At 42.0% G+C, this 13,281-nt stretch overlaps 1 protein-coding gene across 1 annotated transcript; it reads left to right on the top strand.

Moving 5' to 3' along the window:
- The first annotated feature begins 266 nt into the window (after positions 1-266).
- On the top strand, positions 267-11,787 carry LOC122551347 (secreted phosphoprotein 24). Its single transcript, XM_043693092.2, has 6 exons — positions 267-745; positions 944-1,047; positions 5,015-5,143; positions 7,846-8,127; positions 10,315-10,359; positions 10,490-11,787. The coding sequence occupies exons 1-6, from the start codon at positions 694-696 to the stop codon at positions 10,517-10,519; spliced, it is 642 nt and encodes a 213-aa protein (XP_043549027.1). The 5' UTR covers positions 267-693; the 3' UTR covers positions 10,520-11,787.
- Positions 11,788-13,281: the final 1,494 nt, after the last annotated feature.

Genomic DNA, 13,281 nt, shown 5'->3' with positions numbered 1-13,281 from the left:
TTTCACCTAAAATCTAGACAACACGAAGTCATAGGCATTCCTATTATCCTCACAAGCCAAGAGTGGAAATTGGGAAATGGAGACACAACGTAAAAGGATCTTGGGATGATTCATAACAGAAATAATGCGTTTCTTCCAAAACCAGCTGGATTATTTAAAAGGTCTGAGCTCCTGCCCAAAACCTTTCCACTATTCACATCACTCACTAAATGAGATCATGTGGCAGGCGAGAGCAGTAGAGTTGGAGGAAAGTATTTAACTCCAGGAGATATTGTGACTGGGAAGCGAAAATCAAATGCAAAGAGTCCCCTTTTTTTTCCAACTGAAAAGGCAACTTGAACGAAGAAACTAAAATCATTTAAAGCCTGAATTAGAACGAAACGTGATTGAAGTTCATACTCCTGTTACTCCCACGTTTGGCGAGGCAATTCTCTGGACTGAAAGTTTAGCAACTGAATGTTCCATTCTTAGAACTGCACATCTGGCTATAATGGAAGAAACCTTAATCATATTACAGCCACTTGTCAGCAGCTTCCCCTGCCCAGGACCAAACTGAGTAAATATGAGTCAGTGTTTGATTGTGGTGGAGGCACAGGATATAAAGACTGAACGCAGCAGGGAAAGGGCAGAGCAAGAGAGAGAAGCAGCTCCTTTACTCTGAGAAAGCAGCCAGCTGATCACACAAGAGGCAGAATGAAAGCCTTCCTCCTCACCATTGCTGCAGTGCAGATTCTCCACTGCTCAGGTAGGTCCCAGAGAGAGAGTGGCTCCTCATCAAGCAACGAGTTATTGCCAATGAGGTTCACTCCCTCAGATATCACCGAGGTTGGAAAATAATTCGCTGAAGAGTTCAAAACGTGGCAGTTCAGCTATTAATGACTTGCTTAGTCGAAAACTGAGCAGCAACAGGATATTTTACACAATTTTCTTTTCTCCTTCACAGGAGTACCAAACCCTGAGGACGCTCTGCGGGCAGCTGTTATGAAGCTGAATGAAATAAGTGAAATCAGTCATCTTTGCCGTAGCATCAGCAGCACAGTGACAGATGTAAGTGTGTGCTGGTCTCAGTCTGTTCCACTCTGTAAACTCGACAGGAATATTACTGAGTGCAGTTCCATCCGGATTATTAAACAAATGCAGACTGTTACATGACACTTAGACTGATGGCGATCGCAGTTCGGGGGTTTATATCGTAATTCAAAATTCAATTTTGAAATCGAAGTCGGGAAATGAGATTAACCCTTGCGAGTGAGACTGAAATTGCTCGCAAGCTGTATGTTTGAGAGATCATCACTGGTTTCTAGCTTTTACTTTTTAACATTCTGCAAATAAATAGGGATTAGAGGTTGGAGTTTTAAATCCCTCTGATTGATGGATCCCTGAAATCTAGTTGATCACACCCGGATCCCACACTGTTACTCTACTTCCTGAGGCTCGTGCTCGAAGCTGAGGGAAGCTCCTCAGGTAGGAGGTTCATTAATGCAAAGTTTCTCGAACGAATGGACTCCCTGGGCAGATTATAACACCCCGCTGCTATTCAAGTCATCTTTCCCTGGGCATTTCAGAGTCTCCATTGGAATATTGTGGCACACTGTCCTCAGCAGGCCACCGCCTCCTGAGAAGAGCACACACACATATATCCCAACTCAAAGACAACAATGTCCATTCCATTACACCCAATCCCTACCCTATCATATCCAACCCTCTCCCATCACACTCAACCTACACCCCCATTATACCCAGTCCCCACTCCGTCACCGTCCACTCATACAACCAACCAACTACAACTGCCGAACACACACACCCCTCACCAATTGCAACCTCTTAATTACAATCTGCATTATCACTATTCACTGCATCCCTATTAATCTCTTCGTGACCATGGAGCAAACTGTTTTCTGACTGAGGTGACCTTTGGAAGGTCTAATGCAGGTGAGGTGGGGGCAGAGTATTCAGTTTGAAGATGGAATGGGTACCCCAACCAGAGGAGTCCATTGGTCACTCCTCCTAACCAGCAATGTGATGCAGCAAGCAGCTGAGGTACCACAAAGAGCCTGTTCAGCCCTAAGATTATGATATGATATTTAGATATGTTGAGATATTTAGGACAGATAATTAAATCTTTGGTCACAATGGCATATTTTAAGACAGCACCTTAAACATAAAAACAATGGCGTATAGGGGCAGGAATTGGCCATTTAACCCTTCGAGCCTGCTTCACCATTCAATATAATTATAGTTGACCACCCAAATCAGTACCCTGTTCCCTTTTGCTCTCCAAACATATTGAGCTCTTTATCACTAAGGACTGCATCGATTTTCTTCTTAATGCATTCAATAATTTGGCCTCAACCACTTGACAGAGAAAGGCTCACCATTCACCAATGAAGATATGTCTCATCCTTGCAGTCCCAAATGACCTATTAATATCCTTAGACTGTGACCCCTGGTTCTGGACACCCTGGTCATCATGTGCATCCTTTCTGTGTTTGTCTGTCTCGTCCTGTCAGAATTGCACAGGTTTTTATGAGATTCCCTCTCATGCTTCTGAAGTATAGTTCATATAGGCCTAACCAATCCCAGTCTCTCTTCATACATTCCATCCCAAGAATCAGTCTGGTAAATTTTTGTTGCACTTCTTCTATAGCCAGGACATCCTCCTTCAGATAAAGAGATCAAAACTGCATACAACGTTCCAGATGTAGTCTCACAAGGCCCTGCGCAATTGCAGCAAATCATCCTTGCCTCTGTACTTAAATCCTCTGTGTATGAAAGTCAACTTTGCCTTCTCCATCGCCTGCTGCACCCACATGCTTCTTTCAGCAACAAGTTCACAAGGACACCCAGATCTCACTGTATGTCCCCCTTTCCAAATCGTCCTAAGAAAGGGAAGAGAGATAAAGAGGTAGAGAGGATTAAGAGAATTCCAGAATTTAGGACTCAGGAAGCTTAAGGGGCTGCTGCAAATGTTGAAGATTTATAATTGTGGGAGTTGATGAAAACAGAATTAGATATCACGGAGGGTTACAGGGTTGGAAGAGATTGCAGAGATAGGGACCTGGAGGGATTTGTAAACAAGGATGACAATTAAAAACTTACTTCACTAATGTAGGTCAGTAAGCACAGAATGATGGGTGAATGCACCAGAGGTGGTAGAATTTGAGATGAACGCAAAGTTTATAGTGTGCGGCTGCTAGGACACAGCATTAGAAATAGCCAAGCCTAGAGATAACAAAGGCATGAATGAAGACTCAGCATGGCAAACATGACATGCACATATTGTAATATTATTAAGACCTCAATGAGAATTCAAGCAGAAGGATACTGTTCTGCATTGTACACCACCTCCCAACATTCATAACGACATAATAAACTGAAGCAGAAGTGGGCTATTCAGCCTGTCAAGCCTGCTGCACAATTCTAGATCATGGCTGATCAACTTCAACACTATTTTCATGCACTACCCACATAGTCTTTGATATTTTTACTTTGTTGAAATTTATTGGTCTAGGCCTCGAGCATATTGAACAGCTGAGGTGCCACAATCCTCTTGGGCAGAGAATTCTGGAAATTCACCACTCTCTGGATGCAAAAATTCTTCCTCATGATCAGCTAATTTGTCACAGTTCAGTTCTCAGTATGTATAGCTTTAACAGATTTTTAATAATGTACACTATGTGTCAGTCATATTGTACTTCAGTGACCCAAGGGCAGTAGAGCTGGGAATCTGTCCAAATGACTCCTGGCCAGAGAGATGAGCTGGGTGAGGATCCTCTGTTGTTGCCTGCCATGATAGTTTTTTGAGGGCACCAACACTCACCATGAATCACCTGAAGGAAATCCATCAACAAGGCCCTGACGTAACCATTCATCTGATGGAGAGCCGGGTATTCAGGGAGCAGGAAACCTCCTGTGTTGCAGGAATGACATAGGAGGCTAGGAGCTGGAGTAGGCCGTTCAGCCCCTTGAGTCTGCTTCCCCAGTCTGAATCATGGCTGATCATCTACTTCACACACATACTTTTGCACGATCCTTGGAGCCCTTGTTACCCAAAAATTATTCTAAATTCTAGAGAATTCAGGCCCTGTCTCTTCAATCTATCCTCAAAGGAGAATCCACCATACCAGGCATCAGTCTGCAGATCATCCACTGCACTGCCTCAATGGTAAGAGTCTAGATTAGAGTGGTGCTGGAAAAGCACAGCACAGCAGTTCAGGCGCATCCGAGGAGCAGTAAAATCATGGTGAGAGTGTACTTCCTTGGTTAAGGGGCCCAGAATTGTACACAATACTGCTGGTTCAGTCTTACCAGTCTTCTGTACAACTGAAGCAATTGCAATAAAGGCTAACACACTGCATGCTCTCTCAACTGCTTGCTGCACATGCATGTCAGCTTTCAGTGACTTACGAACAAGTCACCTTAGCACATCAACATTGCCCAATTTCTCACCATTTAAGAAATACGCTGAGTCTCCCTCCCACCTATAAAAGTGGATAGCCTCACACTCATCCACATTACATTCCATCTGCTATATATTCCAACTCAGTCTGCTTGAAGCCTCTTTGAATCCTCCATAAATCTCACATTCCCATACCCTGTAATAATCTGCAAACTTGGAAATAGTACAATTGGTTCCCACATCTAAATCATTGATACAAATTGATGAAAAGTTGATAGGATCTGAGCACTGATCCTTGTGGCATCTTATTTGTCACAGCCTGCCAACCTGAGGATAATCCATTTATCCTTGCTGTCTGCCTGTTAACCAATCCTCAGTCCGTGCTGTTATATTGCCCCATTCCATGCATTTTGATTTTGTTTATTAATCTCATGTGTGTGACTTTTTCCAAAGTCTTCCAGAAATTTAATTATGCCAGATCCACTTGTTCCCTTTATTGACATTATCAGTATTTATCTGTATAAGTATATATTTATACCATTAACTGATCAATCTCAGAGCATAATCAATTACATTTCTTGAGGGCATGTAACTAACATCTATTCCTTCATCTAGCTTTCTCCCACAGGAAAGTTCTCCTACAATGTGGACTTAGCATTTTCCGTGAAAGAAACCGTCTGCTCCAAAAATTCTGGGCTGGAGTTTGATGATTCTAGCTGCAGTTTCCGGCCCACAAAGATTGCTGTAAGTACTGAGCTCATGACAGACAAACATTTCTGCCTTCATTTCTTCACTGCCCCTGTTAACGTGAGTGGATTGCTGTGAAATATACACCAAACGATGACAAACACTTTGTTTGTGAGTGCAAGCCTCATTTACCAGACGTTTATTTTTTAAACCAGGGGGTCATATGGGTTCACTTTCCAAGATCAGCAGCATATTTTCTTCATTATAGAGTGAATAAATGGTCTCATTCAGTAGAGCCTTGTCACACCAAAGTCAGGGCTGTTATATAGTGTTCAGCTCCGTGTGAAGTTGCGTTGGCTGTTCTGAGCACTGTGACCAAGATGTATTCAAAGTTTGAAATGGTTATCTGTTGCCTCCTACAGAGGACTTCTATTTCTCTAAAGTGTGTGGGTTACAGTGAATGAGGGGAGGCAACTGCAAACAAACTTATCCTCATTGGGTGTGCTGGCGAGGCAGAAGAATGTTCCTTTCAGAAATAACGCCATTTACTGTTGATGGTGTATTTCAATGCTCAGAGTTAACAGGAGTTGTACTTTGTGAATTCTTTGAGTTGTTAAGCATGTGGGACAATTCTTATGAATTTGAATCTATTCTAGTTCTCATATTTGGGCTTTGTCTGCACATTACTGGAAATTATGGCTCATTATTCTATTTCACGACAAGGTTAAACATCCATGCAATTATTGCAGTTTCAACACCAAGAGGCCACATTAGGTAGCATCATGGGTGCCATGAATCTATGTTTTGTGCTCACTGATGTAGTTTTCATGGGAAAATCTCCAATTTTGTTCTAATGTCAATATTTTTACTCCTTTTTCTGGCACTGTAAAAATAGAACGCATCACTGAAGAGCACTGGAGGACTGATCCAGTTAACTCTTTCCTGGCTCTCATTTATGTCAGTGATGTTGTTGGGGCTTAGACCCACTCTGGGACTCTTGATAATTGCTGACACCAATGAACCAATAGCCAGAAGACAGCAGAGAAGCCAACAGAGCTCTGCAAGACCAGGAGAGAATGACAGTTCATGTTGAGGAGTCAAATGTTATGTATGGAATGTCAGAGCACCCTCACCCTCACACCTCTATGTGTACACTGGAAGGCACCAATTTTCAATTTTTATTCCAACAATTTCTGAGTGGAACTGAAATGAGTGGAGGAACAACACAAGGCAGGGAACCTCCCTGTCCTCCTTTCCCAGTATCTCCTCTCCAAGTTATTCATCTACTGATGTCCATCATTTGCTAATGATCACTGGAAGCAAGGGAAATATTTTTAAGGGCAAATTGTCAATTGAGGCCCTGGCGTGTTAGAGACAAACTTTGAGGAACAGCAAAGCAGCAGCAGAATCACACTGCGCAACAAATCTCCAAAGTCTGGTGTTGCAGGTTTGGTAATCCTGATTTCTCCCCTCCCAAAAGACAGTCTGGTCAATGCACAGCAGGATGATATCAGTAGCTTGGAGGCCAGATATTTGCCCAGGGTCAGGGGATACATCTTTGTGCTAACAGGGAGTCTCAGGTCAGCATGAAAACAGAGAGTGGAATTAAATGCTATGGAAGCATGGGGGTGGGGAGGGGATTGTGGGGTGGGATGGGGTGTGGTGGGGCAGTATGATGATAAAGTGGTCAGCACTGCTGCCTCACAGCACCAGGAAGCCAGCTTCAATTCCACCATTGGGTGACTGCGTGGAGTTTGCATATTTTTCCCTTGTTCTGTCCGAGTTTCCTCTGAGTGCTCCGGCCCAAAGACGTGCAGGTTAGGTGAATTGGCCATGTTAAATTGCCCCACAGTGTCCAGAGGTGTGCTGGTTGATGGGTTGTCTATGGAAAATGTTGGGATAAGGGGAGAAGGTGGGATGCTGTCTGGATGGTCAGTTTCAAATTCTCTCTGTACCATTGGGGTTCTATGATTTGAGGCTGAGGGATGGGTGGCATCATTTAATCATGTACAAATGTGCGCAGTGGAGAGCCTGTCAACTTCCCAACTTTCCCCAGGAAGATTCGGAATAGTCAACTGAAACCTCATGAGAGGCATCCCCTTGCAGGTATGGCAAAATGTTGTGGGCAGGCCACCCTGGTAGACCTGCCCTCCAGCTAGAGTCAGAGACTATCTTCAGCTCAGGCACCCTGTGATCTATGGTGGCAAGTACCAACTCCATAGGAGGACTCCCCACTGCCCTCCAAACTTAGCACCCCACTGTGGCACATCTGACCAACTCCAGTTCTCCAGCCAGTGGACAGGCTTAACACTGTGACTAATGAATCTAACCCAAACATGCTGAGAGCAACGGGAGAAGAGAAGACCCATTCTGTCAATCCTAATCGTGAAGCTTCACAAAGTGCTAGATAGCAATTCCCTGACACAGCCTGAAAATTATGCTAACTGGAAAAGGTATGAACTGGAGTAAAACTCAGGGCACTTAAGAAGAGGGAAATCTCAAACATCATTTTTTGTACCTTCCCATTGGCTTTCTCCACCGAGGTTTGCTCCTGACACCTGCAATTTGATTTCACAACAATGTCTCAGAAATCCAAGAGAAAGTCACTGTCATTTTGCAAAGTACCGGTCCAAATAAAGGACCATTGGCTCAGAATCTGTTTCTCAAGGTCGTATCGGTGCAGCAGCAGATATGAAGTTTCAGGAGTTGGAAACCACACACAGCAGTGCTCACCCCTAATGTGGCTTTTGTTTCTGCAGGAGACAGCTACATGCAGGAGTCGTGTTAAATACTTAGCTGATGAGGTACTCGATGTTGATGTTGAATGTCATGGGTTCAAAAGGGCCAGGGGTAACAGAGACTCACCGGAGAGGCTGAGGAGTGAAAGTGATATATACAGAGGTAACAGAGAGCATAGTGACATTTCTCAAGGAGGGAAACCTCACAGCAAACCCACGAAAGGCAGAAAAGGCCACAGAAAACCATCAGCAAGAGTCAGTCATAATGGAGGATCATCGGAATTAACTAACAGCAGTGAAGAGGTAAGCTGTCAATCTTCAGAAGTTTTTTTATTTAATCACGTGATCTTGGTCTGTTGTTCTCCCACCACCATAAGTACAACAAAAATGAAGGGCATTACATTGCAGAACAAATAAAAGTGGTGCCCAGATCCAAAATGTAATCCTCCCACCCCTCCATTCCATAATATTTTCTGATATTGTGTTCTGTGAAGCTTTATCAAAGACTTTCCCAAAATCTGTACATACTCCATAGTCCAATTCCCCCATCTAACACACATGTTAGATTTTCAAAGAATTCTATGCAGTTAACCAAGCACAGCTGATACTATTGATATCCCTGTTTACTATTCCTAACTCTTTCCCTTTGTTTAAGCAGATGATAATTTCATGATGAGTGCAAAGTGTTTTTTTAAATTTAAATGTTGGCGTGATTTGGTGCATTTGCTGTGTGGTCTATTTTCCAGTTCCTGTGCAATTGTTAAATGGAACTCACAATTGCTACGTGTTAGTTTACAGTGTGAGCAATGGATTGAATTGGGGAGAAATTACGCTCAGAAACCTGTAGTGGTGAGCAGACTGCCTGCCCCTAACAGCTGATATTCATGGGGAAGCCTCAGTGTTCCAGTCATGAGCCGAAATATAACACGCATTTCAGACACCTCCGTCCCTTTTTTCATTCGCCACTGCAATTTAGAAATACCAACAGACTATATCGTTCTTTCACATTCTGCATGTATTGGTAATAGGCTCAGATTAATCAATCAGAGGATCTTAAAGATTTGCTGCAGACATACTGGCAACATGATAAAATCACCATATGATGATTTCTGCCAGACTAGGATGAACATAAATTATCTTCCTGGCCAAAAAATGCTGCGTACCAACTATTCATAAGGCAAAACCTCCTCCCCTGAATTTCCTCTTCTTCCCTTTCAGTCTGATCTTACAGCTCAGCTGCATAGAGGATCATCTATTTCACCCTCATTCCTCCCCACCCACTCCCATAACTCTCAAGCCCTTAGCTGGTGCTGCCTAGGTGCTGGCTCAGTATCCAAAGTTGTCTATTCTCTACAGATATGGCACAACTCTCAAAATGACATGGGCCTCACAGCAAGGATTACAGTTTAGTCTGCACCACCTTTTATCTGTCCACTCGAAATACAAGTTGGTCCCAATATGTTTGTTGCTCAACGCTAAAGCAAAAGCAACCATAGTAGGAGGCTAAAGCAAATGAACCCATATAACAACAGCCTATATCGAAGCAGGGAAGATAGAAGGAGCATTTTTAGAAAAGGAGTTCCAGAACATATGACCTTCACAGATGAAGGAACTGCTGAAACTAAGTAGTGACCAAAATAAGGAAAATGTAAGAAGTCAAAATTGGAGAACAGATATCTCAGAGAGTTGTGAAGATGGTAGAGTTTATAGAGGAAGGGAGGGAGGGGTTGACGCCATCATCATTAAGAATTTGCACAATGTTCCACCACCACAAATTCAAAGTCAATGTTTCAGGGGAGCAAAGCTAAACTGGAAGATTCCCCGATAGAAATGACTTGCTACATCATTCTGAATAGATGACTATTACAAATACGGTGTTCCCACTGTCATCTCTAGGACTTGTGACAGTTAAAAAACATGCTTGCAGAGAACTGGCCTTTTGAAACACTAAGCCATCGCAGGCCATATCATTCCAGTTCATTGATCTGGCAAATACACTATATGCTAGCGTTCTAATCATGTTGTAATCACCTCAAGCGCTACAAACCTCCAAGATATCTGTTGTGCATTCCCAGTTTTAATCACTTGAGCATTTGCAGCTGTCCTTTCAGTTGCCTTGGCCTTAAGCTTTTGAATTCCTTCCCTAACCCTCTCGATTTGTTGACCTAATTTTTATCCTTTAATCCTTAAAATGTACCTCTTTAACCCAACTTCTGGTCACTTACCTTACTATTTCCTAAGGTATCTTGGTGTCATACTTTGTTGTACCGTGAATGAACTTTGGGACTTTCATTACATTAGTGTAGTAGAAATACAACTGTTGTGTTCTATACAACCATTCACCTAGACACTGAGTTACAATCACATATCTGTAACAGAGGAAATTTACTCTCATTCTACGTTAAGTTATTTGTATCTTTTGTTTGGAAATCATTTTAAAGTTTGAGAAAAGTGATTCCCTGTGCTAAATATCTTAATATTTCAATGCAGCTGAAAATGTCATCAAGGGAATCATGGATGGAGGAATCTCTAAATGTGAGTATAAGCTCAGACTTTGGATCAGAGAATTATCTCTCAATAATGACTATCAACAACAATAAAACTTTAACTTGGACCGAACTCAGTCCATCTGAAAATGAACATTTCTTCATTCTGTTAATTCCAGGAATATGACGATTCAAGATCTCGACACTAATCCAAGATGAATCGATTGAAATGCTTGGTGTGAACACAAGACAACCTCATTCCGATTAAAGAAGATGTTATCATATATTGTTCATATATAAGGAAAAACATGTTATGACAACAAAAGTTTTCTGTACTTTGTGTATGTCCTCATCTATGTATTGTCTTTCATGTTAATGCTCATATGATGAGCAGCAAGGTAAATGTTCCCTGGCAGTCTTCAAACTGATGTTACTTTTAACTTCACTACTAAAATAGGAATTCTAGTGCAAAGAGTGAGCAACCTGCCTGCCACACTTAATGCCTGATTCCCTCAGTCTAGGACTTTAGCTACAAAAGAACAGGAGTGGGGAGAAAGACAGTTGAAATGGAAACTTCAAACTTTATTTCCCCAGTATGGAAATTTGAAAATCCCTGCTCTTTTACCAATGTCTTGGTGGAAGTGAATTGTGAGATTAGGGCCCTTGTACCATGGGTGGAAGTTGAACAAGGATTTTGGTTGTACCTTGTCTTATTGGAAGCATTCCTCCTGAAATTGGTATTACGTGCCAGTCAAGCCTGCTGTGCAAATTGTCTCAGTCTCCAGATTTATAGAAAGGGAATGTATCAGAACAGAAAATACATAGAAGGTCTGGAAATGCATGAAAAGTGAAAAGGCAATAGCTTTCTGCCTAAGTGGTCATTAGGAGTTTCTATAGGCAAGCAGCTCAGAAAAGAACATACAAAAGAACAAGAACCCTCTTTTTCAATGAGTATCATTTGAGAGCTAATGTGGCATTACCAAAAAGTTCACAAAATGGTCCTTGCTGTGGAAAGTCCAGTCACTGTAGCCTCAACACAGCAGCCATTGGAAGCAAAGGTTCAGTGAAAAAATGTGGAAGGAATGGGTGGTGATCGTTGTTCTATGCCCTGTTATTTGTTTATGCTGCTCTTCGGTTGTCTTCTTCAGATGCTTATTTAGGATTGGACCCCTCTATTCTATCCCCACAGGAGGTGAGACTTCAGATGATTTGCTTCTCCACATCAGCTGTGCACACTGTCCCACTATCAACTGGCCCAGTGCAGTGTGAGTGTGTGACCGAGAGTTAGCCAATTACTACCACCCATCATTTAGGGAAAAATAATGCATTGAGACTCGTTAAATAACTGCTAAGGAGAGTTCTTCCCGTTTGGCACTTATTGAATTGTTCTGATCACATCTATGTTTTTTTTGTAAGCAATTCTACACTGTTTAATTGAAAGTTGATCAATAAATTGATGACTTTATTGCTCACCTAATACACGGCCCAGTTTCTGTTAATGAATGTCATCTCAGATCACATCAGTGACATTAGTTTTTCTGTAGCCATTTTCTCTTATTGTGAACCAGAATCATATAATCAATCACTATTGGCATTTATTAATTTTGCTTTAACCATGTCCTTGTTCATTGCTCAATATGACTAGCTGGACTGAATCCATGTGACCAAGCCTCTGAGTCATTAATTAGTGGTATCAAGTATTCCCTCAATTACTTCTGGGATACACCAAGGACCTAAATGAACCTGTGAGTAATTCCAAAGATATCAAGCACTTAAACCAACATCTCCAAACCTCACCTTCCCAATCCAGATGCAAAATCCCATACCTCGATGCCTTCTGGTGATGGATAGTGGCATGGGATGGAATAGAGGGTAAGGTTGAGGGATGTGTGGGATGGTTTCATGGCATTGGCATGGCATTGTAAACAGCAGCAGGCCAAGGAAAGACTCCTGACAGAAATTATTGTCCTAGTTAAAGTGATTCCAAGATGAGGAATAAGAGCCTCTTATCTAGTCCAAGGGATGGTGGCCTGTTGGGAGGAAAATTTGATAAGTGATAATATGGACAGATAGGTTTGTAAAGAATAACTTTGATAATTTGAATCTTTCTGACATCAATATTAAAATAAGTCTGCCAGGTTTAGATTTGAAAGAAATGTTTAAATTTGGAATTCCTCACCTTGATTGAATTCTTGGCACCAGGGGTTGATATGGAATCTTAGCTCATCTTCATTGAATTTGCAACACCCTCATTCATTTTTGAGTTTTTTTCAATGTGGCACCTTTCGTCTTGAACAAAGGGAGAGGAATTTGGCAATATGTGGGCCATATACCTCCAACGGCCGTGAGCTGCCTATGGAATGATAAATGTGATGATATGATAAAAAGATCTATTGTACTATAGCTTAACAAACAGCAAGGATTCCCTGACCTCTTAGTTGATTTTCTCAATTCCAAATATTTTTAGCCAATATTACCAGCAACTCTTATTTTCGTGCGTCACAGCGATTGCATAACTGTGTTCATGACATGAGATACTGTACCAGGTTGTTTAAGCAGAATCTATGCTTTTGTGGGGTTTTCAATCACAGCTATCGTGTTCCAACAGGCTGATAATAGCAAGCCATACCTATCCATCATTTACATTCATAGATAAACAAAACAATTTGTCTCTGGCTATGAACCCAGCTTGCAGTAACTTGCTCTGTCCTATTTACAGACAGCTTTCATTCTGCTTTCACTTGTTCCGATGTTGGAAATGTCAAATACATAAACAGCCTTGCAGACTGAGAAGTGAAGCCAGTTTATGGACTGGGATTTAACATTGAGGTGGTTACCCTATTTGTTAGCTGAGCAGTCGGGGGGTGGGTGGGGTGGTGGAATCCTGCCTTCACCAGCTCTGGGAATCATGTGGAAGGCAGTGGAGTTCCATTAATGCTGATGAATCAATAATTCAAAGGCTAGGCTTCAT

This window comes from Chiloscyllium plagiosum, unplaced genomic scaffold (genome assembly GCF_037043375.1).
Source record: "Chiloscyllium plagiosum isolate Xiang-an unplaced genomic scaffold, Cpla_swu_hap1 HiC_scaffold_7, whole genome shotgun sequence".
Taxonomy (NCBI): domain Eukaryota; kingdom Metazoa; phylum Chordata; class Chondrichthyes; order Orectolobiformes; family Hemiscylliidae; genus Chiloscyllium; species Chiloscyllium plagiosum.
This window is presented reverse-complemented; position numbering and strand designations above follow the sequence as displayed.

What these genes read in the sequence shown, in the direction of transcription:
- LOC122551347 (XM_043693092.2), top strand. Translation starts at nt 694, where the DNA reads ATGAAAGCCTTCCTCCTCACCATTGCTGCAGTGCAGATTCTCCACTGC. An exon ending in GCAGATTCTCCACTGCTCAG is followed by an intron (nt 746 to 943) that starts GTAGGTCCCAGA and finishes TCTCCTTCACAG; the next exon opens with GAGTACCAAACCCTGAGGAC. An exon ending in GGATGGAGGAATCTCTAAAT is followed by an intron (nt 10,360 to 10,489) that starts GTGAGTATAAGC and finishes TGTTAATTCCAG; the next exon opens with GAATATGACGATTCAAGATC.